General features: G+C 40.7%; 1 protein-coding gene across 1 annotated transcript in view; it reads left to right on the forward strand.

The window, feature by feature from the left end:
• Positions 1-26190, forward strand: part of COL7A1 (collagen type VII alpha 1 chain) — a gene marked incomplete at its 5' end in the record, with an annotated part of 122196 nt that overhangs the window by 67661 nt on the left and 28345 nt on the right. Inside the window, 21 exons of the mRNA XM_081319072.1 lie at positions 90-125; positions 368-439; positions 1449-1493; positions 1676-1711; positions 3599-3634; positions 4380-4484; positions 6008-6043; positions 7987-8022; positions 8363-8410; positions 9492-9527; positions 11004-11120; positions 14303-14503; positions 14951-14986; positions 17555-17620; positions 18109-18153; positions 19643-19705; positions 21654-21698; positions 23308-23343; positions 23531-23566; positions 24874-24909; positions 25189-25233. Of these exons, the coding sequence (XP_081175198.1) occupies positions 90-125; positions 368-439; positions 1449-1493; positions 1676-1711; positions 3599-3634; positions 4380-4484; positions 6008-6043; positions 7987-8022; positions 8363-8410; positions 9492-9527; positions 11004-11120; positions 14303-14503; positions 14951-14986; positions 17555-17620; positions 18109-18153; positions 19643-19705; positions 21654-21698; positions 23308-23343; positions 23531-23566; positions 24874-24909; positions 25189-25233 (1212 nt within the window). The remainder of the gene's footprint in view (positions 1-89; positions 126-367; positions 440-1448; positions 1494-1675; positions 1712-3598; positions 3635-4379; positions 4485-6007; positions 6044-7986; positions 8023-8362; positions 8411-9491; positions 9528-11003; positions 11121-14302; positions 14504-14950; positions 14987-17554; positions 17621-18108; positions 18154-19642; positions 19706-21653; positions 21699-23307; positions 23344-23530; positions 23567-24873; positions 24910-25188; positions 25234-26190) is intronic.

A 26190-nucleotide genomic window follows, 5' to 3' on the forward strand; every position in this document is an offset into this window, starting at 1 on the left:
TGGGGAACTGCAGGTAAAAAACAATGACATGAGCACAAGGCGTAGTTCAATGTGTGACTTCTGATTACATCCTTGCTTTATTTTCTCAGGGTGATCCAGGAAAGCAGGGTGACCCTGGTCGAGATGTAAGTATTTAAAAAAAGCCACTGACCTCTGACAAGCCTATAAGATGAATAGATATTTTCCTCTTGTTTAATTGATTTCTGGGTAATCTGTGTGGAGCTTAGTTAGCATTCTTTGTCATATTGAGGAGCTGGTACATTTTCTATCCTAGACTACTAAATTTGGCTACCGTCTATATCTTTAGAAGAGGAGGGTCTCTATTCTGCATATCCACAACAGTCTGCTTTTTTAATAAAAAAAACAGGGCTTGCCAGGTCAGCGTGGAGAGCAAGGTCCTCCTGGAGCACTGGGCCCGCTGGGATCTCCAGGAATGCCTGTAAGTAAACACTGATCGGCATCCACTGCCTATATGTAACATATGGGGCTGAAAGCCAATATGCATATTTTCCAGTAGGAGCCTTTGTTAAGGGGGTGGTCATCTTCTGTATTCATCACCACAGCTGGCCTCTGCTATTGGGCAGATTGCACAGATCTAGTGAATCAACACTCATTGTTGACTTCTCAATTGACTAGCCCGCAACTGTATACAGTACACCTCAGCCATAAAATGTAGAGAGAAAAAAATGTTCTTGCTCTTTCCTTGCTATCTAGGCCCATATAGAAACTTAAGATATGTATTTGTTCAGTTTTCCACTTCTGCTTTTTAAATTAAAAAAAAATACTTAGGTTGACAACTGGAGCAAGCTTACTTAGTAGAGAGTGAGCTTGGACTAAAGTGATTGGTAATTAAATTCTGTTCAATACTGGATTCCTGTGGTGATATTGGCGACTGAATTCTCATCTACAAATTTAGGCTTACAATTTAAAAGAATGCAACACACATACACACACACAACACACACAAAGAAAATGTAGGATAAGGAGGGAGAAAATAAAAAAGACTCTAGCACTAATTATTAATACTACATAGATTTTATAACTGTGGGTTATTAGACAGATGGAAATTTATAGCTGTCTTGTCAACTAGAATGCAACAAATTTGAAGAGGAGAAGTCAAAAATTGCTCACTGTCCACCAGACTAGTGGAATAATTCTGTTTTCTGTCCCACTCTTTGTTGTGGTCTCATGAAATGGCTGCTGGATGAGAATTTTGGGGAAGTACAAAACCTGATGAAGGTGCCTTCTCAACAAGAATCTAACTGAATTTCTCCTCTCTTGAGTTTACTTCACTAACCATTGGTTGCAACAAAGTCATATATTCTGTATGGATTCATCCACCCTCATCCATCCTTGCTCCTTGTGCTAGATAACAATTCTATGGGCCTGTTGCAGTCAAGCTGGTGAAAGCTCTTTTAGCTGGCTGACTTCCTGCATTTCTTTTCCAGGGCAAGCCTGGTGAAGATGGCAAACCTGGGCTGAATGGAAAGAATGTGAGTGTGGTGCCTGATCCCTCTGACCTCCTGCTAGAAGTGGGGCTTCAGGTCTGACAGGCAAGAACTGTGTTAGGGTGGGGAGAAAGCATAGGGAATAAGATGAGCTAGTAAGGAGTATCATGGCATATGCTTCTAAACCAATCTGGAACACAAATATGAACAAGATGTTTACTTTCCAGGGAGAAGATGGGATCCCGGGAGAAGATGGGAGAAAGGTAATTTCCCCTTACATACTTCCAGCATTTCAGACAAACTTCTGTCTGTTAACCAGAGATTAGAACCAAATTCCTCAGGAGGGTCCCCCTTTCCCCTCCCTATTTCAGTAACAGCTTTGGGATATATTTAAATTGAGAAAACGCCATCAGAGGCACCAGCTATAATCCTTATTTTTCTGAGAGCTACATATCAATCCAAATAAGACTTTCCCCAGGAAAACTGCTTTTAATTCCACCACCACTAAAAAAGAAAGTAAGAATATTCTTTAGAGATGCCATTTTCAATTTCATTCCCTGTCTTACTCCATTTTCCTTCCAAGCCAGCGTTTTATACCTGGCATATTCAGTATTTGTTGCCCTTTCCAAAAAATAAATAAATATTTTTGCAAGTGCTGGACAGGCCAAGGAATAAGCTTAAATACAACCATTTGTCTGACATGTTATAGGGTTTCCTGCCTAAGCAGGTGGTTGGACTAGAAGACCTCCAAGGTCTCTTCCAACTCTGATATTCTATTCTATTCTATTCTATTCTATTCTATTCTATTCTATTCTATTCTATTCTATTCTATTCTATTCTATTCTATTCTATTCTATTCTATTCTATTCTATTCTATTCTATTCTATTCTATTCTATTCTACCTATTCTTTTGTATTTTATTCTGTTCTGTTCTATTCTATTCTTTTGTATTGTATTGTAGTCTAGTCTAGTCTAGTCTAGTCTAGTCTTTTTTTCCTATTATAAATGAATCTTTATTTACATTTCGTGTTAAAAACACACCATACACCAACAAAGACAAAAAAAACATTTACAATATACAAAAAACGAAGAAATCAAAAAATTGAAAACCATTTCAAAAATTTCACATTATATCTACTTCTAAACTAACAATTATATTCCACTCATTAAGTCTCTTATAACCATTCAACTCCAAAGCTTATTCATTAACAAAGACTATATCACTTCATTTTTGACCAACCTCCAAGCCACCCTCATTTCTTTAATCTTTTATCCATCCAAATATACCATTTATTCCATGATAGAAATGCTGGTGTCTCTTCTTTACCCTTCAACTTCTTGGTCAATGTGTCTGCTTCTGCACAATCAAGTATTCTCCTAATTACAACTTCATCCGGCGGGGTATGATTTGCCTTCCAAAATTGAGCATACCCCATCCTTGCCGCCGTTAAGATATGTAAAACCAAATACCATATTTCCTTCTTAATATTTCCAGGCCTGGAGCCAAGCAGATACGTCTCTGGTTTAAGATCAACTAAGCACCCTGTGATTTCCTCTATCCATTTTTGGATCCTCATCCAATATCTAACCACTTCCGGACATGTCCACCATAGTCTAGTCTTATAGGAGGAAGGTTCTTTTGAGAGCCAAGAACAAGCAAATGTAAGAGAAACCTGATTCTGGCCTCTAATACAACTTAAGTTGAACAGCAGATCATTGTTGATGATTTCTTCACTTTATAAGTGGTCATTAGGAGATGTAATACAGTGTTTTCTTGGGTAATGAAACATTAAGGAATTGGCTCAGCACACATCTAGGCCATTTTGGCCCTCGGCAATATCCAGAAAGTAGTCCATTTTGTTGATTTCCATCTCAGTAGAGGAGTGCAACAGAAAAGTTCTCTCAGCATTTTCCTTTCAGGTCCATAGTTCCCCTAGGGCAGGGGTAGGCAACCTTGGCTCTTTTATGACTTGTGGACTTCAACTCTCAGAATTCCTGAGCTACCCCTGCCCTAGAGATAGGTCACTGCCCTTGGATGGTGGTAAAATTCAAAGTGATGGATGTTAGGATCCAAGAAAGCTTTGCTGTTTCCCTATAAGAAAACTCCAGGATGTATACAAATACAGTTCTGATTTTTTTTATGTGTCTAGGGAGAGAAAGGTGAACCTGGAGCATCTGGCAAAGAAGTAAGTACTTTTCCATAATAATGTCTGAATTTTCTTCACAAGTTTGTTTTTGTCTTTATTCCATCTTTTTTGTTTTTAAGCAAAGGCACTGCCAGGGTGATCTGCCTGGAAAAGTAGGTAATCAGAGCATTCCAAATAACAGTGATCTGGCCAATATGTTGCTTCACAGTAAAACATATGGAGTGTGTGTGTGTGTGTGCAGAGTAAATGCTATGCATGCAAAGAAGCGTGCTAGATCCTGATCATTCAGAATAGCCCCACGTAGGTTGTGAGCAAGGAGAGACTGATCTTCACCCCTTCAATTCTCACAGCTTGCCCCTTCCCAAATTGTATCCTCTTCTGACACATGGGTAAAGTTTAAGGTAAAAAGTTTCTGGTCAGCTTGCCTGGTTTTTAAATTGTTCTACCTTTAGGCAAACATTTTGGAAAAAAGAGAATTAGATTTAAGCTATAGGGGTTTTTTTTATAAAGTCGTAAGTGTGTAGGATACCAAGAAAATGAAAACGGCTAATGTTTAGAAAGAAATGGGGAGATTGGTAGCAGGTTATTAGAGCCCACAAGTTGTCTGCAGAGAAGAATTTACAACAAAGTCCTTGATGTCTCCTGTTAAAAGGCACTTCAGAAAACAAGGTTGGATAAGATCCTTGGCTCAGATTCTGCAAAGCTGTTGCCAGTTTTAAAAAGGTCACAGGAAAGCTCCCTATGCATGATATCTAACTGCATTTGTCTTTTTTGTTTTTTACAGGGTCCTGAGGGCGTTAAAGGAGAGAGAGGAACGAGTGGGCCTCCAGGGCCTCCAGGACCATCAGGTGTTCCTGGTATGCCTGGACAAGTTGGCCCACCAGGCCAGGTAATTTCCTTTTCCCCCCCGCAGAATCTACAATAGGCAGTGATAAATTACAATAGGAAATGAAAATTAAGCCTCAGCAGAAACTCGCATGAAGATGGATAAAGGCTGAAATTCATCATGGGGAGCATGCGTGCATGCCTATGCAAAAAGAAAAGAAAAACACAGAACTGATATTGAGGAGCCGATAAGAGAAGCAGAAAAAAAACAGAAAGAAGAAAACAAACTTGGGAGCAGAATAGTTTGCATGTACATTCACACATATATAAGTAAAGAAAAACATAAACATTTTAAATATGAATTTTAACATTTATGTTCAGAATCATATTTATGTAGTTAAGGACAGTGTATTAAAATATTGCTGATATAATCAGTAATTAGTATATTGAATAGACTTGTATTTTCATTTTTTTTAATCCCATTTATATCCTGCCCTTCTCCGAAGATTCAGGGAGGCTTACAATCTAAAGCACAAATCAATGTGCTTAGCAATAGCCTTCATTCTATGTATATGCCTGCTTATTAGGGCTTTCGCCCCCCTCCCCAAGCGGCATTATTACAAAGTCAGCTTATTGCCCCCAACAATCTGGGTCCTCATTTTACCTACCTCGGAAGGATGGAAGGCTGAGTCAACCTTGAGCCTGGTGGGACTCGAACCTGCACTAATTGCAGGCAGCTGGTGTTACTTAAGGAGGCATTAGCCCACTGCTCCACCAAGAGCTTTTCAAACCTTTTTACTGCTGAATTAGTTTTTTTAAGCAGAGCAATTTTCAACACTGTCAATATCACTAATCCACTAAAATAAGTTACCTTTGAAGTGTTCTGCAATAGCAAGTTTATCACATAAGAACAGGAAATGAATGAATCTTTATATTGCATCAATATTTATTTATTTATTAGGAACAAAGGGGCAATAAGCCAACAAGCTGGATCTCCCAATATTTTCAAAAACACTCAATCAGACTAATTAATTGGGCATCGCCAGTGAAGGTGGTAATGAATACAATATATTTTACGGTCAGCAATATAATTTACCAAGTTTGCAGTTAATATGCAATTTATATAGATTGTAATCCCATCCCTTCTCTTCATGATCAGTTCCTGTTGACTTGGTATAAAAATATGCCAAAATATGCCCCCCCCCCAAAAAAATCCCATTAGATCTCATGGGAGTCAAGATCAAAATTTCATATCTTTTCAAGAGATATGTGCTTAAAAACAATTTTTTGTGGGAATTGATAGTAAATAAATATGCATTGGATTAAACAGGAAGAATTAAGATTTCCAAAAAATCATTTTGAAACAATTATTGGTGAATTTTGCTTTGGCTGGGTCAAAGAATTTACCTGAAATGCTCATAGAGAACGTTTATTCTAAATGTCCTGATATTGTTCATGTGGTTTGTTTGTTATCTTGAGTTTTCTATCCTTGCTTAGTGGCTCTTTAGGGAACATGTTGGTTGGACTCAATAGATAAATGTCTCTTTCTAGTTCTCTAATACTGGTAGTACATTTTGCTATTTTCAGAGCTTGCCCGGCCTCCCTGGAATATCTGGCCAAAAGGTAAGCAAAGATCTACTACACTTTGCATCACATCAGTAGAGTTGTAAAAAAAAAAAAGTCAGATGACACTGCAGTTCTCCCTTCGGTCTCAATGGCAGCTGAATTCCCTCTATGACTTTGCAGATTTTTTAAAAAAAATGTAGTTTCAAGCCCACACGTGAAGGGTATTGTTATTGTTTTGGGAACAACACAATATATAGGTGTGTCCTTCTATGCCTTTTTTCACATGGCATGTGAAGGAAGTATATTATAGATTGACGGTCTCAGACTTCCAATCATAGTATGTTATCCTGCCTTTCACATATCACACATGATATCAGAATCTGGGACATAAATAATTTTTCATCTAGATCAGGCATCCAAAGTATCTTTCCTCTAGAGAGCAGGACATTTCATTTCATTTCAATGGTAAAACACACAGAAAAATACATCACTAAGAGAGGAAAAAATAGCAATTATAGTGGAAAAAGAAACCCTAGATATATGATAGTGATTAAAATGTGACAAAAAATAACCAAAAAAAGAACTATACAATAACTAAAGATAACAATATAACATTTATTCAATCATTAAGCTTATCAAATCTAGACCAAGTAGCATTATGTTATTACTTTAGAACATAAAGATTTTTGAAAAATAGTAGCTATACCCTACATTGATTACCTAAAATTAGAAGAGTAAATTTCTTCCCACTTCTGTAAAATTATTCTTTTTGACATGCTCCATGTTATTTGGGAGGTGATAATCTCCATATTTTAGAAATATTGGTCAATATCGCATTGAGATCCTTTAATATAATATTTGTTCCCAAAATTGCACTGATGTATATAGTAATTTGAAAACGAACAGGATTATAACTGGAAAGAACAGGAGCATCCTTATCAGGCTTCACAATACGACTCCATAAGTTGAGAGACAAAATCATTTGCGATAAGTCTAGTCACTGAATGAAGAATTGTAATTCAACAAATGACAATAATAACCCATATTTTCATAGAATGCACTTGATAAATTCAGACTGGACTATATTAAAATCTGTTTAACAACCAACAAAATTAAAACAATTGACTTAAATTTATCTGTGGCAATACCTAAAATAGAAATTACAAGATAAATGTTGACAGGTGCTTGCTTGCTTATTTATTTATTTATTTATTTATTTATTTATTTATTATTTATTTCTGTTTATAAGAATGTTGAGCTTGACCTCAATAAGCAAGAGATAAAAACATAAAATATCACTATAAATACATATTAGCAGCCAGTTCAAAAAATATATAGGCATCAACACAAGCATCTAGCAGATTTTATCTCTTCTCCAACCCCAATTCTTACCTATTTTTTATAAATCCAGATTAAGATATCTGAATTATAGTAATATTACCTACTTGCCGATAATTTGAGAATTTTACATCCCAAAATAAACTCCAGAATTGTGTTCAACTTATTCACAAATATACATAAAAAGTAATACGTTTCAAAAGTATCCATATATTGTATACTCATAATAAGCCAAACCAAAGTATTATGAAAAATGTGCTATTGCGGGTAAGCCCATTGTAAAAATTTTAAATGGAATTTGTTCTTGAAAAGATTATTTATCGTTACAAAATATGAAAACAAATGAAGAGCTCCAGAATATATATACAAAAAAAATTGAGGGTTGGCTTACCCATAGGTGGGGCATTTTTCATGTATTTTGATTAAAAATTTTGGGGTTGGTTTATGCATGGATGGTCTCATTAACAAGTATACAGTATATGGTACACTTTCTGTGGTTTCCTAGAAAACTTGAATATTTTGGCATCCACATGAAGCAGATATATTGATTTACAGCTTGTATATCTTGTGAGCGCTTCCTCAGGCTCTACTATCACCTAGAGCAGAATGGGAATTTCTTTATAGTTCTCTGCCCGGTGACTTCTCATCCCATTCTCTTGCAGGGAGACAGAGGGGAACCAGGATCCAAAGGAGAGCAGGTGGGCATTTTTCCCCAGGCATTTAATAATTCAAAATCAATTATTTCTAGAGTTTTGAAACATTATGGCTTTCTTCATGACCCAAAATTTGGGTTAACAGGAATCCCATTTTACTGAATATGAATATGACTTTCACTGAGCCCCTCTGCCCCTTTTTTAGTTATTTAACAATGAGATCTTCATCAGTGGAATCAGGTAATATTGTGTGGCACAATTATTGGCAGATCAATGGTCACTGATATGGATCCTCCACAGTTTATGCCAGGTGTACCATGCATTTTGAAGTTATCATCCAACATCTTTCACTCATTCTATATATTTTTTAAAAAATTTATTTCAGGGGAGAAATGGTGAAACTGGACCACGAGGGGAACCCGGGACAGCATCAGTGAGTGAGCAAGAGTATTATTTCCTCATTTCACCTTGAAAGCCTAGGAAGGGGAAATTCCTCCTGTAAAAGTTTATCAATCAATCAATTTTATTACAGTCACAGACCAGCAATCCCTGTAAAAGTTTAAACTGAGAAGAGTGAACAATTTTATCCTGAGAACATGGCTTGACTCATGGATGAGAATAATTCCTACTGCTGAGTGTCTGATCAGGATTGTATTAAAATATTTAAGGGACTTATAAGCCATGGAAATTGTTGAGTTAAAAGTTGTTGGAGTAACAGACCTGTCAAGAGCTCGCCAATCGGGAGTTTTCTTTCTCAAAAAGCAGTTCACACACATGGGCATCACATTAAAGTGATCTTCCCAAAGGTGCTTTTTTTTTTGGAGGCAACTGGACTTTCTAGTCTTTCTTTGAAGATGTTTCACTTCTCATCCAAGAAGCTTCTTCAGCTCTGACTGGATGGTAGGGAATGGAAGGATTTATATTCCTTGCAGACAGCTGTTCATTCGCATTTTTTAGAGAGTCATTGAGGCCACTTGGAGGTTTACCTGTGCCCTCAAGGTCATTTGAGTAGTGCAAATGGGTGTGGACTTCTTGGAACTGCTGAAAGAAGTGTGTTGTGGAGCTGTGCTTTCTGCAGGACGTTTTCTGCCCTGTGTCCCTTCACTGTTGAACACGCACAGGTGTTGGGGATGACTCTGTGTTGTCTGCATCTCAAACTGAAGCAGAAATGGTTCCTGTAGTCTTCAATTTTTTTGGAAGTCCATTTATACTCCCGTACCATTCAAAGAGTATTTATCCTAAACTGCATAGCTAAATGTCTATGGAGATTCTCAGTCATCCAGATCATGATTGTCTTGGATGATTGAGTTGCATCTTTGGGACAACCATGACCTGGATGACTGAGAATCTTTGCAGACATTAAAGTGATTTCTTAAATTTGGGCTGCATACGAGGAAGGATTCTAGCCTGCATAAAGTGACTACCATCTTACTTCATTATGTTTGATGTTTATTCCCAATGGTCTATTTTCATATATTTTTTTTGCTCATGGTTTTCTATTTTTGTTTGCCTAGAATGTTGAACGAGCCCTAGAAGCACTTGGTGTTAAGGTAGGAATTCAGTTTACATCCTCCATCTTATCTCTGTATTGCAGGGGTCTCTAACCTTTTTGTTTTGGCGGCCCGGTGGGAGAGAGAGGGGCAGGTGCCTTACACGTGCATGTGCAAACGTGAATGTGGCCACATGTGTGTACGCACGTACAAACAGGATGCGAGCATGTGTACCACGCAAAAGGGACTGCAAGCATGCACGTGAGGCTCTCAGCAATGGCAGCCCCTGTGTGAGGCTTGTGGTGATGCTACCACCAGTGCAAGGATTGCGCCATGGCCTGCAGCGATGTCACCCCCAGCACGAGGCTCACACCACTGCCCCTGCACAAGGATTGCGCTGCGGCCTGCAGTGATGCTACCCCCAGTGTGAGGCTTGCGCCGACACCCCATGCAAGGCTCACGCCACGGCCTCACACCTGCCGCTTGCAGCCCACCTGCCGCTTGTGGAACTGCCACCATCCATGCAATATTAGCAGTGCTGCCGCTGCCCAGACAACATTTGCGGCAACAGTGGCATGCAGCCCACTGGCCAAGATGCCACAGCCCAGTAATGGGCCGTGGCCCATAGTTTGGGAATCTCTGCGGTATTGCACATATCACATATCACTCAAGGCTTCTGGCTGACTCTGTAAGTGAACATCCAGAACAGGGGTGTCAAAGTCGCGACGTCACGTGATGTGTCATGACGTATCGTGACTTTTTTTCCGTTGCCGGCAATGGGGTGGGCGTGGTTTTGCTATGATGCATCCGTCCCATGGGCTGGCAGTTTGACACCCCTGATCTAGAAGGAGAAAAGTGCTTCCAGCCTCAGGGGAAATATATATATATATGATATATATAAATATATATATACCGTATGTGATGGACCAGGAAAGCAAACTTTTTAGCATTAGCTTCTAAATAATGGAACATTCTGCCCCAGGAAATACTTTTAATTATTTATCTTTTGGTGCTTATGTGACCATTTTAACAATTTGTTTTTTGGAATTCTGATAGCCCAAGTAACATAACTTATATAGAGTTTAAAGTAAAGCATGGGTCTCTTTGAAACTCAAATACTTTGGCCACCTAATGAGAAGGACGGACTCACTGGAGAAGAGCCTAATGCTGGGAAAGATTGAGGGCAAGAGAAGAAGGGGACGACAGAGAATGAGGTGGCTGGATGGAGTCACTGAAGCAGTAGGCGTGAGCCTAAATGGACTCCAGAAGATGGTAGAGGACAGAAAGGCCTGGAGGAACCTTGTCCATGGGGTCGCGATGGGTCGGACACGACTTTGCAGCTAACAACAACAACAACAATGGGTCTCTTGTTTATGTCTGAGCCAATTCCCTCAGTGCATAATGAAGTTGAATTAGGTTAGAGCCACCATTCTCTCTCACCTTTAAATAAGTTAAAGGAATATTGGTTTATAAATGTTTGCATTTTAGATTGTGATTCTCACCATGCTTCAGTGATTCTTCTTTGCTTCCTCATAGATTTCCCTACTCAGAGAGGTCACTGATACTTATGACGGCAGCTCAGTCCCTGACCGCCGGAGAGGAATGAAGGGTGAGAGAGGAGATCCAGGAGACAGAGGGCCACCAGGGAAGGAGGTAAGGTTGAGTTCTTCATACATAAATATTAAGTGCATATTTTCTTTTTCCTTTTAATCTAGCTGGGGAAAGTTCTTCACACATACACAAACAAAATTCCAAACACAGCATACATGTTCTTTTCCTGAATATTGTGCCCTAAATCCAAATATCATGGTGACAATGTAGAAAAATGGATTCAGTGTTGATTAATCCTTATATGTTAGTATTCCTACGGTATTGTTTATAAAAAGTTTGCTAAAAGTGGGGCAGAGACCGCAGGCAACTGATTCGCTGCTTTTCTAAATGTCTAAATTCCTGCATCCATTCTTCGTATGTTTTTGTCTCCAGGCCTTTAATTATTAAAACTGCCCCTTTTCTTCTGTCATCAATTTACTGCTTGCGCGCCTCCTCCCTTTTTTGAGATCTGCAGGGCCAAAACATTTCCTCATTCTGCAAATGCTTGCCTGCACCGTCAGACTCTGATGGGAATGTAGTCCATGCTAGTGTTTCCCCATGCTGGCTGGGGAATTCTGGAAGTTGAAAGCCACACATCTTAAAGATGCTAAGGTTGAGAAACAGTGGTCTATGCTGCTCCTTGGGTCTAGACCAGGGGTAGGCAACCGCAGCTCTTTTATGACTCATGTCAGCATAGCCGACTCAGCATAGCTGACTCAGGAATTCTGGGAGTTGAAGTCCATGAGTCATAAAAGAGCCGAGGTTGCCTACCCTTGGTCTAGACAAAAGGTATTGGTTTTGGTTTCATAATCCCAGTGATTTGAGGTCAAGAAGTAGACTTGGAGGAAGAAACCAAATTTTGAATTGTGGGTCTCAGATGTGAATTACAATGTTTGTTAAACTTGAAGAATAAAATATGAAATAGTAAATTGTAGTACAGCAGACCTGAGTGTAACTCAGCTTTGCAACTCTGTGGAAGGCAGCAAAGCTTTCTCATGACATAGTGACCTCACCAGGTGGGTGCGCCTGAAAGTTTCCCTGGCTTGGGTAGTGTTAAGGAATACGAAAAGGAAACATTTAAGTATTTGTTGCATCCCAGCAGCCAGTTTCTCATAGATGGTGCTTGGACCACTTTATTGCAAGGGAAAACAGTGACATAAATGTTGCTGTACATAATAAATAAATAAATATTTTCCCTTTTATCTCTGAGTAAGGCTTTTTTCATTTTCTTGTCAATTGCTCTTAAAGAGATGGGCATACCAGACCATCTTATTTATCTGTTGAGAAACCTATGTGTGGGTTAAGAAGCAACAGTGAGAACTGGACACGGAACCACTGATTGGTTCAAAATTGGGAAAGGAGTCCGGCAAGGCTGTATACTGTTGCCTTGCCTATTTAACTTATATGCAGAGCACATCATGAGAAAGGCAGGGCTAGATGAATCAAAAGTTGGAATTAAGATTGCCGGAAGAAACATCAACAACCTAAGATATGCAGATGATACCACTCTAATGGCAGAAAGTGAAGAAGAACTAAAGAGCCTCTTGTTGCGGGTGAAGAAGGAGAGTGCAAAACTTGGGTTGAAACTAAACATTAAGAAAACCAAGATCATGGCATCCGGCCCTCTCAATTCCTGGCAAATAGATGGGGAAGAAATGGAGGTAGTGACAGATTTTATTTTCCTGGGCTCCAAGATCACTGCAGATGGGGACTGTAGCCAAGAAATTAAAAGACGCTTGCTCCTTGGGAGGAAAGCCATGGCAAATCTAGACAGCACACTAAAAAGCAGAGACATCACCCTGTCAACAAAAGTGCGTATAGTCAAGGCTATGGTCTTCCCAGTTGCAATGTATGGCAGTGAAAGCTGGACCATAAGAAAGGCTGAGCGCCAAAGAATTGAGGCCTTTGAACTATGGTGCTGGAGAAGACTCCTGCGAGTTCCTTGGACCGCAAGGCAATCTGCCTAGAGGAGATCAACCCTGATTGCTCTTTAGAAGGCCAGATCCTGAAGCTAAAACTCAAATACTTTGGCTACCTAATGAGAAGGAAGGACTCACTGGAGAAGAGCCTAATGCTGGGAAAGATTGAGGGCAATAGAAGAAGGGGACGACAGAGAATGAGGTGGCTGGATGGAGTCACTGAAGCAGTAGGCGTGAGCCTAGATGGACTCCAGAAGATGGTAGAGGACAGGAAGGCCTGGAGGAACGTTGTCCATAGGGTCGTGATGGGTCAGACACGACTTCGCAACTAACAACAACAAAACAGATGTAGCTAAAATTTACTAGGTGAGGAAATAATTTGTAATGTTTTTGATTTTTCCCACCTCCTTTTCAGGCTTTTCAAAGATGACCAGTACAGGAAGTTAGGAGTTTCTTAGAAATGAACTGCTTCAAGCCCCTTTCTTTACATGCCTCCATAACTGAAAAAGAGCCCCAGATCTGCTCCACCTTTTCTTTCTTGGGCTTTAAAGGGTGGAAATGGGAGCTTTCTAGGAAGCAAATTGCTACCATTTTCAGAATTACAACTGCCCAGAACCTTAGGAACAGCCCCAAATTATGCCCTTGAAGTATGACTACTTGCTGGTATCCAAGGATCATGGTTTTTGCCCTCTTGTAGCATTTCTCTGATAGTAGTATAACTCTTGTTCTGTGGTGAGTTGTCCTAGACCCCACTGAATCATACTTGGGAGCCCACTGGATGTGCTAATTTTCTCAAGTTAAATAAGACGAAGCATTGGATTGAGACACCTCTAATACACTCCTCAGAGTACCCTTTATAATAAGAAAGTTGATTTGCCTAGGCCAGGGGTCCTCAACCTTGGCAACTTTTAAGACTTGCGGACTTCAACTCCCAGAATTCCTCAGCCAGCAAAGCTGAGGAATTCTGGGAGTTGAAGTCCACAAGTCTTAAAGTTGCCAAGGTTGAGGACCCCTGGCCTAGGTTGTGCTTTGTATTGAAGTAAGAGCTAGATTGGCAGAGACCAGACTGATTTGCTATATTTGTAAATTGGTCTCCTCCCAGAATGAATGGCCTTCGGTGGCTTCTCACTCATAGGGCAAGAATGATTTGAAGCTAATGTGTATATAGTTTGAGTCTTACAGTTACCAGCTGGTGCTTTTGTGGACCTGAAGAATTTTTCCAGTATCTTCAATAAAGTAGTCTTATCAAAGCTATATCCTTGAATCTTTGCCTGCAAGCTTTCTATTCCAGAAGCAGCCTAAGTAAAGCCTGACCATTTCTTGTAGGGCCTCATAGGCTTTCCTGGAGAAAGAGGAGCAAAAGGAGATAAAGGAAATGAAGGACCACAAGGACCACCAGGACGTGCCATCGGAGAACAAGGGCCAAGAGGATCACCCGGGCAGCCAGGGGATCCTGGGAAACCTGGAATTCCAGGGCTGCCAGGCCGGGCAGGAGAAGTTGGAGAAGCAGGGAGGCCTGGAGAGAAAGTAAGTAGAACTATGAGCCCCAACTGACAAAGTCATCAGGACAAGAAAAATAGTCCTGGCTTGCTCTTCATGTGAATGTATGCTTTGATGCTATACATTTTGATGATCTTGGCTTTAAAGGGAGCCTCTTAAATGGTATTGTCTATTGTAAACACATCTGAATGCTTATTTATTCATCACAGAACTGCATTTATTTATGTCACTGTTCAGTTCTGCAACTGAACAAATACATAATAACAGTTAAAAAAATACCCATAATATTTCCCCACCACAATGAAGAAAAAGTCATAGGATAATCTCAAGTTCCCTGGTATGCTTCGTGATTTTTTCCCCCAGAAAAGAACCCACTTTACATTTCTAAACTTAAGTTGAGATAAGAGAATGTTAGAAGTGATGTGACTATATTGATTGCTTATCTCTTTTTAAAATGTTATTTTTGTATTTCAGGGTGACAGGGGTGAGCAAGGTACAAAAGGAGAACAGGTAAGTAGGGCTAAAAACTCCTTTTAGAGTAGGATTAAAGCTCAGCTCCTGGTCACTTTATGGACCTGTGTAGTTGTTTTGGCAATGATATAAAATTGGTTTGCTATTGTCTTCCACTATATTTTTAGATGCCCCTGTCTAGTGCATAGTAGAAAGAGATTCTGGCAAATTGAAATGCCAAGGTTGCTTGAGTGCTCTGCACTTCACTAGTTCCTGAGGTTGCATTGACAAGGCTATCCTCCTTCTTTATGGACAATCACCATCCCACCCACAGATATTAATGCTAGGCTGCTTAGAAGGTCACCCTGGCCTCATTAGAAATGCCTTGCTCTATGCAGAAGGCTATAAGTCCTGCTGGGACCTGCCACATTTATGAGCTTTATTATCAATTCCAGCAGCCGGAATTAAAGCTCTACAACTGCACACACATAGCTAGGAGAGTACTTAAATTAACCCACCACTTGCTGGAAGCAACTTTGACATCTGACTCCGACCCTGTACTCTTGATTTAGACTGATCACAGCTTGCTCTGGTTTGTTCCAGCTGCAGCTCAGTGTTAATTATAGAGAATATCATTTTCTGTATTTCACAGACCTGAGCCATGCTTCACATCTCCCCTTTCATCATCAGAAGAACTCTAAAAGCACACACAATGCTCTCCTGTCCATTGCTATCGAAGCTGGCAACTCCATGTTCAAGTACATGCATAATGTTTATCTGGCTGTTTGTACTGGCAACTTGATGCACACTTTCATCCAACTAATTCTTGAACCGTCATCAGTGGGTGTTGCATCCCTCATGTTACCTGCAGCTAAACCATGTTCTCTAGTGGTCTCTTTAAATATGCAAACTTACAACTTTCCTGAAATGGAACAATGGGCAGAACTTAGGAATATTCTATTCCTGCTCTAGATCATGTTGATCCCAGTATTCCAGATATGCTGTCCTAGATTCAGCCACATCACTTAAAAGTTCATGTGATACCAATAACATTTTAGAAATTGAGTGAACAATCAGTGGGAAAATGAATTGCATATATGTCTGTAGATCTTCTATGCGTCTGCTTTGCATTACCCTCATTTAGTTTTCACGCAGATTCCCACACAGGTGTTTATAGTCAGATTTCAAGTAATCACAGTCCTCTACATATGTATGCCCCCACATACAACACATACAGCAAACATGTCAAACTCGTGACGTCATGTGACATTGCACGACGTATCGGAGCTTTTTCTCCATTGCTGGCAATGGGGTGGGCACGGCTTCCACGTGACGCATCCGGCTGGCAGTTTGACACCCCTGACATACAGTTTATGTGTGTGTGTCTGTCCAAACCACAAATTGACATTTAGAGCCCTGCTCAAAACAAACTTAGTTTGAGGAAATTGGAAACTGTGAAGCCCCTATCATTGCTTTTCTAATCTAAAATCCATTGACCTAGAAATCACTTGCCTTGATCTTTTGTCTTGTTTTTTTAAGGTATCTAGATTCTGTTACAGTTTTTTGTAAGTAAACTGCGGTTAGTCTGAAAAAGAACTCACGATCTCTGATCACTTATCTTTAAAGTCAACATAGGTTTGTAGCTGCAACCTATGGAAGGGCAAAAGAGAAGTGACCTCTAGCAATGGTGCATTTTGTTGATCTTTACCTGCTATTTCTTGTCCACAGGGTAGAGATGGCCCACCAGGTCCTCCAGGCCCACCAGGATCCAAGGTCGGTTGGATTTAAAATTACACCCTGGCTACCAAATTACAAAAGATTAAGAAGTTAATCTTTTAATCTTTAAGAAGAGATCTACATGACTTACTAGATATTTTCCAATCCTTATATTGTATAATTCTACGAAAGGAAACTGGGGGACATTTGAGGTATATCTGAGTGCCTTGACCAGACCAAGGAACCATGAGACAGTTATTCTTTTGTGTTTCTTTCCCCTGGAAAAGAGCTCATGAATTGAGCTCAGCTTGAAACATATTTTACTTTACTGTAATAAGCATTTTCCTAAACTGGTAAAATTCATGCAGAAAATGCTTTTTGCAAGCCATTCAGTTGTCAACATGAAATAGAAAAAAGGAGGTGCCCAGAGTGATGCCTCTGTATTTCATATCATACTGAACACTGCCAATCTAGTATTTAATGGCTGAGTCTAAGGGTTCTGCGCATTTTAGTTAAGGAGGGCATTTGGGGAATAGTCTAAGCTTCATATGCTAGTATGAGCAATCTTTTTCATCTCTATGGGACCGAATTGAAATTTGGGTTGCCGCCTAGGAAAATGGATAGATTTCATCAGGCACATGGATCTTTCAATATTTATTGTTTAAATATGAAAGTCACTGCTTCAATTACTGTATATGTATGTGAAAGCCCTTTGTATGTGATAATCATGTAGTTTCTGGGGGTAGAGTTGAAATGTCCTTAAATCTGAGAGGTTCTATAGCTGTGTTGAGAATGTGACTTCTATTGATAGTATTGTGGTCCCAAACAGGAATCTATAGAACTTTGTATGAGAGAGAGGCAGAGGCTGTCAGACAGACTGATGACAAGACTGACATATTTATATGCTTTCAGGTAGATACAACAATAGACTCTGGACTTCCTGGAGAACGTGGACCTATAGGACCCAAGGGAAGCAAGGTTAGTGAATGTCCCCTTGTTATTTTTTCAATTTAATATCTTCCTACATAGTGTGCATCTTGAGAAGCATCATTTGTTTAGTCTATATAGGATTGCAATGGAAGGCTTCAACATCTGTGATCTTGCAATCATACAGTACATCACCTTTTAGTTGCTGTTTTTGTTTTAAAACTTCTGTATATAAACCATATTCACTAATTAACTGCATGCCCAGTTTGCCCTTAACATTTGATGGACTATGCTTATTGTTGAGAAAAAAAAAGCAGGAGTTGTACTTTTAACAGGAGATATTCTCTTCTGTGAGCGGAAACTCTTTTGGTTTGAAGTAAGCGTTACAAGTCAGAAAATGTAAATGGATTTACTAACATGGTGTCCCAACTAGTGAGAGTCGATTGATGATTGTTTTGATAGCAGGACATTTCCCCCATGCTTCTATTTTAGTAAAGGCTTGGCAGTATAATCATTCCTTTTTTTTAATCCTTGCACAGGGAGACCCAGGAGAAGATGGTGCAAAGGGCTCCAGAGGCGATAAGGTCTGAATGTAGTAAGTTTCTCATCTTTGCACTTCTCCAGCTGTCCTTGTGTCTGTTCTGTGCCTCCACTTGCGAGAGGGAACTCTTCTTTCCTGCAAGTGCTTGACCTGATCTTCCTTTAATATTATTTTGCCTCTGTCTCTTTCAGTGTCTTAAAGAATAATTCAGCAGCCCCCAGGGGTCTTTTATTCACAAAAGTGAATAAAAAACAGACATGTGGCTCAGAGGTTCAGCCTATTTGAAACCCAGTTTCAGACAGGGTGTTATGGGGCAGGAATAGAAAGGCTGGTGCAAATTGTCCTTTCTCTCTTTCTTCTCCACATGGCCTGATCACCAGCCCACCTACCAATCTTCTCAGTCCTTTCCTTTCCCTGTTCCCAGTTAACACTGGGCCATGGTGGTGCAGTGGTTAGAATGGAGTGTTGCAGGCTAATTCTGTTCACATTGCCAGGAGTTCGATTCCTTCAATCTGACCGGCTTGAGGTTGACTCAGCCTTTCATCCTTCTCAGATCAGTAAAATGAGGGCCCAGATTATTGGGGGCAATAGGCTGACTCTGTAAACCTCTTAGAGAGAGGGCTGTAAAGCACTGTGAAGTGCTTTATAAGTATATAGGTATATAAGTATAAGTGCTATTGCTATTGCTATTACTGCCCTTGAATTCATTACACTATATCTGACTAACCTGCCTAACCTCTCCACTATCTCATGCAATGATTTCCACAGCTCTAATTTTTCACCATCAGAGCAATGGTGCAGTAAGTAAGTAGCTTTGTCCACCCAAATCTCCGTTGACTGTATTAGCATTTCTATTAGTGACCATGAATTTTCTGCAAGAATCTTTTGCTATCGGTTACATTATGCTTTCTTTTGGAGCTGAGACTGAAAGTTTTGTGTGGGGGGGGTTCTTGTTTGTTGTTTATAGTTACAAGCCAATTTTTTGTAATCAGACTAGAAACTATGCATTGACTCCATTTCAGTCTGAAACATTTAAAATGCTATGAAATGGTTATGTCAAGGTGTTGAGGAAGGAGTTGAGGAACAGTTGGGTGATATTTTGTGGCAAAACCCAGAGGAAGAGGGACAATGACAATCACTTATTAAATTTTGTGGTTGTTAACAGTATTATTTACTTGTTGCTTGTATCTCTTCCATATTCACAATTGTTTGAGTTGGGCAGCCATAAACCTAAGTAGGCAGTTAAAAGTATCAAAACCATTGCCTAGGACACATACAGTACCTTTTTCAGACTTGCTTCCAATGAGTATACAGTAGATCTCAGCCTTTCAGTGGCCTTTGTAGAAGTCAGAGGAGAAAGGCAGAGCTCTCCTGGTTTTGACAGGCTTTCTACTTTTGGTGGATCTGAGCTAACCAGCAGAAATTTAACTGACCATTGTGATGCAACCAGTGATTCTGGCTTTTGTGATGGAGAGTTGACACCATAGAGCTGTCAGTTTTCCTTTGTGATGTCATGCCATCTTGCATTACAGGGTGAAGATGGTCAAAAAGGGGAGAGAGGTGAAGCTGGTGAAAAGGGCAGGGATGGCACTCCAGTGAGTATTAATGGTGGATCATTGTCAAAATGATGACAGTTATTGAAACAAAGCAATGCTGACATCAACATTTATTCTGCCTCTTAACAATGAATGTCTTACTTTCAGAATGGGCCGGTACTAAATAAATAAATAAATAAATAAACCTTTATTGTCAAAGTACAACATGTGTACATTGAGATTAGCTGAGCCTCCCCCTGTGCTCTCTCCCCCCAACACACAGTGATAACAAACCCTCCATCCCACCACACTATGTGAACCAACTACACCACACACCGGCCTCCCAAGTCAATTCTGCATAAGATTATGTCCCATTTAAAAGCCTAACAGCCCACGGATAAAAGCTATTTTTCAGCCTGTTGGTACGGCTGGCTATATTCCTATATCTCCTACCGGATGGTAGGAGAGTAAAGAGATACCGTCCAGGGTGTGAGTCATCCCTGAGAATCTTCCTCACTCTTCCAAGGCAACGAGCCCTGGCGATGTCATCCAGTGGTGTCAGGGAACAGCCCACAATGTCTTGTGCTGTGCTCACTACCCTCTGTAATACTTTCCTATCCGCGGCTGTCAGACCAGCATACCAAACCACAATACCATACGAGAGGACGCTCTCTATGGTAGACCGGTAAAAGAGGGTCATTAGCTGTTGTTCTACCCTGTTCTTCCGCAAGATCCTAAGAAAGTGAAGCCTCTGTTGGGCCTTTCTAGCCACCTGGGTTGTGTTAACTTTCCAGGTCAGATCTTCACAGAGGTAGACTCCCAGAAATTTAAAGGAGGAAACTCTCTCTACACAGTCCTCCCCGATGTAAAGTGGGGCAGGTTCCTCCTTTTTTCTCCGGAAGTCTAACACCATCTCTTTCGTCTTGCCGATGTTTAGGTGCAAGTTGTTGTTACTACACCATATGGATAGTTTTTGTACCTCCGCCCTATATGCTGTCTCATCCCCACCTGTAATAAGACCCACCACAGTTGTATCATCTGCGAACTTGATTATCGCAGTGGATGGGTCAGATGATACACAATCATAAGTGTATAAAGAGTACAGGTAGGGGCTAAACACACAGCGCTGTGGCGTGCCGGTGCAAAGCTTCAGGGGGGTGGACAAAGCAGACCCGACCCTCACTGTTTGTACCCGATCCCTAAGAAAGTCTTGAATCCAATTGCAGATAGCGGGGGAGAATTTCAAGTCAGTCAGCTTCTCGATGAGAATGCTCGGCAAAATGGTGTTGAAAGCCGAGCTGTAGTCAACAAAAAGCATCCTGACGTAACTTCCAGGTTTCTCGAGATGACTTGCTACAGAGTGTAAAGCAGTAGCTATGGCATCGTCTGTCGACCTATTTCCCCTGTAGGCAAATTGATGTTTATCAAAGTCCAGTGGGAGGCATGTCCTAAGATGTTGGAGAACCAATCTTTCGAAGCATTTCATGACTACAGACGTTAATGCAATAGGTCTGTAGTCATTCAGGCACTCAACTGCAGTTTTCTTGGGGACTGGGACAATGGTAGCTGCCTTCAAGCATGATGGTACACATGCCGTTTGCAAGGAAATGTTAAAAATCCTTGTCAGGACCCCTGCTAATTGATCGGCACAATTCCTGACCACTATCCCCAGCACCCCATCTGGGCCTGCGGCTTTGCTGGGATTCACAGCCTTCAATACAGCTCTCACTTGGTGTTCACACAGGGTGAGTGGCTGAGAGTCAGAAGGCCGGCCAGCAGAGGCTACAGGGTCTGGTCTTTTAACCTCGTAGCGGGCGAAGAAGATATTCAGCTCCTCAGCCAACGAGGCATCGGTGTTTGCCATGCTCCTCGTGCTGCCCTTATAGTTGGTTAAGTGCTGCAGTCCCTGCCATACTTGCCTCGGATCGTTGTTCGCTAAATGGTTCTCCACCATTCTTGCATTACACTGTGCCTTTTTTGGCTGCTACTTATTCTTTATCTTCTGCAGGGACTTCCAGGAGAGAGAGGCCTTCCTGGGTCAGAAGGGAAAGCGGTAAGTGAAAAGTTCAGCATTGGCAGAGCAAATCCTATGGTGCAGGGGGAAAGAGAGACAGGAGAAGAACAAAAAAACACAGCAAAAGAAAAGGAGTATCATTGGAATTCTAAATGAGAGAATATGACAGGGAGCTCAGTGAAACCCACAAGTCCCAAAGAGAAGGTACCCTTCCTATATCCCACAAAATGACAGTATTTAATGGGGGTGCCCTGGAGCACACCCACCCACTCTGCTGTAAGGTCACTGGGTGGGCAGAAAGAGCTGCAAACAAGTTGTCTCTCAATGAAGATCATTCTGTTTATTGGAACAGCAATGTCTTAGTACAGAGGTCCCCAACCTTTTGGGCACCAGGGACCGGTTCCATGGAGAGAGTTTTTTCCGTGGACCGGAGGGTATGTGGTTTTGTGTGCTGCCTGCATCCCACGAGTGGGGCTTTGCTTGTTTGTGTGGACTGGTTGCTGGTATGCCACAGCCTATTACTGGTCCACGGACTGCGGGTTGGGGACCCCTGTCTTAGTAGCACTGAGAATCCAGGATACATTTTCTTTACAAATCAGGTTTGAAACTAGTTTTCCCGTGTTTCATAATAATAATAATAATAATAATAATAATAATAATAATAATAATAATAATAATAATAATAATAATAATAATAATAATGATTAGTTTTAAGGTGAGACTTGAATTCAGGGCCTTCTGCTTCTTAGTCTGGTACCTTAACCATTAGACCAAACTGGCTAAAAAAAAAGAAAACGTGTCATCACAGATTACTTGATTGATTCTAATATATTCATGTCTTTTGTTCAGATGCTTGAATATTTCTGTATACTTTGAACAACGACTCACATGTCTGTTTATAGATGTACTGGACATAAGTAAGAAACAACCATAATTATAAGTGATGAAGAGTAAGCTAAACCCTTCTGTTGAGGCCTCCCTAAGCTGAATATGGTCTACCAAGGCACTGGAAAGCAAACAATACTCAGCCCAACCCACTGTTGTTGTGGGGGAAAATAGTAGGAGGAATTTGCGTTGGATATGTTTGCCACCTTGAGTTATTTGTAAAAATAATAAAGGCATGAAATAAATAATCGGCTGAAATTATAGAATGAAAATGTTAGGCTTACTATCATCATAACTTTGGAATTAAGAGTTTGTGAATTTATTTTAGGTATCGGAATCAGCTTAAAATCCTTCCATGCAAGAACAACGTTTGGTTATCTTGAGTTTCCATCCTTTCAGAGAGAGAAGGTGGGGTAGTATAATGAATGGCAGCTATTAAACAGATAAAAGTTGGAAATTTCTGCAGAACTTGTACAGAACATCCAAATAGCTGCAGTAGGCTCAGTTTGCCAACAGGTGTGCATGCTGGTCTGAAGCACCTTGTTGCACTATTGTTGGTGCCTCCTCGTCCTAAACATGCATTTTTCTGAGATCCCATTGCTAGCCTGCACAGCTTCCACCAGGAGATGCTGGTGGATGCAGCAATGAGGAGAGACCCTCCCTAAGAGAGTTCTTTCAGATGACAACAGTCCATCACCCATCCTTGTGGTTGTATTTTACATAGCTGGTTCATGTGTCTGTGTATGTTCTTGCCTCCATCTAGGGCCTACAGGGTATTAGAGGGCCTCCCGGCCCAGCTGTAAGTAACCTTTATACCTAGGCTGCAGCAGCCCTGAGCCCCTGGCTGTGGTTGGCTTTCTCTGCCTGCTCGCTCTCTTTTTAGGAACTGCCCTGCCTTCTTGTTTTTTGGAAGCCATCCCACGCTTGCTTCAGAAATTGCTCTGGGTCTCACTAACTCTTTGGGTCTTTGCTTTGGATCTTTGCAGGGCTTGCCAGGTTTCCCTGGAGTTTTGGGCAGACCGGTAGGTGCCTCCTCTCCGTTTTCCCTCCCCTGTATCTCACCCACATCCCACCTTGCATGTGGCACAAGGCGTCTTACTACTAATCATGGGGGGTGGGGGTGGGAAGACGAGGTTCCCTTGCAGGGCTAATTAGCACAGTCCGCTTTGCTAAAGGAAGAAGGAGACCTTGGCACGGTGACCAAACCTGGGTTCCCACAGAGGGGAGCAAAGCAAACCACTTAAAGTTCTTTTTTTTTCATTTGTCAAATGCAAGATGTAATAGTGAAGCTCTTGTAATGTTTTCAAATCACTTTGTGAACGGAATGAATGCATAGTCTCATTAGTAATAAAATATTATGAATTACATAGGTAAAGGTAAAGGTAAAGGTTCCCCCGCACGTGCGTGCTAGTCGTTTCCGACTCTAGGGGCCGGTGCTCATCTCCGTTTCAAAGCCGAAGAGCCAGCGCTTGTCCGAGGACGTCTCCGTGGTCATGTGGCCAGCATGACTAGACGCCAAAGGCGCACGGAACGCTGTTACCATCCCACTGTAGTGGTCCCTATTTTTCTACTTGCATTTTTACATGCTTTCGAACTGCTAGGTTGGCAGAAGCTGGGACGAGTAACAGGCGCTCACTCTGTTACGCGGCACTCGGGAATTACATACCAGTATTTAATAATAGCAATAATGCAGTATAATATGTGTGCATGCGTGTACATTTATTTCACAATATTTGATACTGGTATATTATTTTAGAATTTAAAATTGAAGGACTATAGAGCAACAAGGAAATGGCAGTCACTTATTTGCCCAGTGGTTCGACTAGCTCTCTCCAGCATCCTATTTTACCCAGAAAACTGACATTTGGACAAAAAATATTGCTATCATGTATGCAAATCATCATGACAGATATGTATGTACCCTAATTTCCCATGATATTTTCTCTATATAGAGAGAAAGACAGAGGGTCACAACAAAAATGAGTTGATAAAAATGACTTTGAACTTCCTCTTAATGGGGAGTTCACCAGATGTAAGGAGGCTCAAGTAATTAATTATTCCAGAGCCGTTATAAGCTGATATTATTAGAAGCTGACACTGTCAGTAATAGACTTTAATAGTCAATACTATTTAAAATTCTAGGATAAGCAACATTTGTTTTTTCAGTGATCTGGAGTCTGTGTGAAAATCTGGATTGTACGGAATGGGTAAAGATCTCATTTGAAGTCAAGTATTTTGAAAAATCTATTTTAGGTCCTTCAGTTCTAAAAAAAAAAGCTAACTCAGACGTTTACCACATTATCACTGATAATGTCTTTCATTTCAACAGGGAAATCAAGGGGATCCTGGATCACCAGGCTCTCCTGTAAGTAAACCTGGTTGTTTTATTTTAAAAATATTACACCACTATATCCACCTAATTGAGTAAATATAAGAACATTTATAGAAAAATGTGTGCCTCCCAGTGTATTGGGATAATCTTATAAGACGTTGGATATTTTTTTTAATAAAAGCAACCTTATCTTCTCAGGAAATGCCAACAACACAGTAAAGATACACTAGCATGCTGTATACAATAGTTGAATTAACTTGGTCATACTTGTGCTTTGACTACTGGAAATAATTGTCCTTTGTTGTCCTTCAGGGTCCTGTTGGCCCACCTGGAACTCAGGGTGTACCTGGAATAAAGGTATGTGACCTGATTTGATTGCTGGCTGGGAGGTTCTGGGAATTGAAGTCCACAAGTCTTAAAGTTGCCAAGATTGGACCTCCCTGCTCTAAAGTTTATGGAATCTTCCTTCAGATTAGTAGCACTGGAAAGACAGCATGTCTCTCTAGCCTGTTAACTAACTGCCTTGTAAAAATAGTTAAACTATTTTTATTTCAAGCCAAACAAAATTTACCTAAGGCATTTATAATAGTATTTATATCCCCTTCCCACCTTTCATATAACCCTTCTGAAAAGTGGCAATAAAACAGTAAAGTGAGACTTGATTTACATTGGCCTGTTCAGTAATAACTAAGCTCTTTTTCTAATAGCAAAGTGAAGCTTCCTGCTTCTCATAGTTTACCCTGTTATGTGTGTGTCAATTTCTTCAAGATTCCCCACTTAGAATCCCAGGCTGGCAAATGTATTTTCCTATTTTTATCCTCTCCTAATGTCCTATGCAAGCCTGAGAGCTTTATTTGCATGTAAAAATCTTCTACCCATAGCCAAGGTAAAGATAAAGATCAGGAGAGAATAACAAAGGCCTGGAGAGTGCAAAGAGAGATTGTTTACCTTGTAAATTATGCCAATGCTGCAAGCAACTATCGTGTTTTCCCCCAAATAAGACCCACCCCAAAAATAAGCCTTAGCCTGATTTTTGGGGGTGGGCCTACCCCAAAAATAAGGCCATGGAGTGGGTGTGTCCAACACAAGCGCCTGCGAGCGCACGGGGGCCAACAGTGTCTGGCAGCAGCCCCAGCCCGCCAGCTCCTAGGCGCGGCGCAGGTAAGTCCGAGCATGGAGGCAGAGGCAGGGGGGAGGCAGGCAATCTGGATGCGCTCCAGAGGGAGACTGGAAACTTCATCTGCTTGTAAATGGGGCATTTGGGAACAGGGCTGATTGCTCTGTTTCCAAGCACCCCATCTGCAAGCAGACAAA

This window comes from Vipera berus, assembly GCF_964194415.1.
Source record: "Vipera berus genome assembly, chromosome: 2".
NCBI lineage: Eukaryota > Metazoa > Chordata > Lepidosauria > Squamata > Viperidae > Vipera > Vipera berus.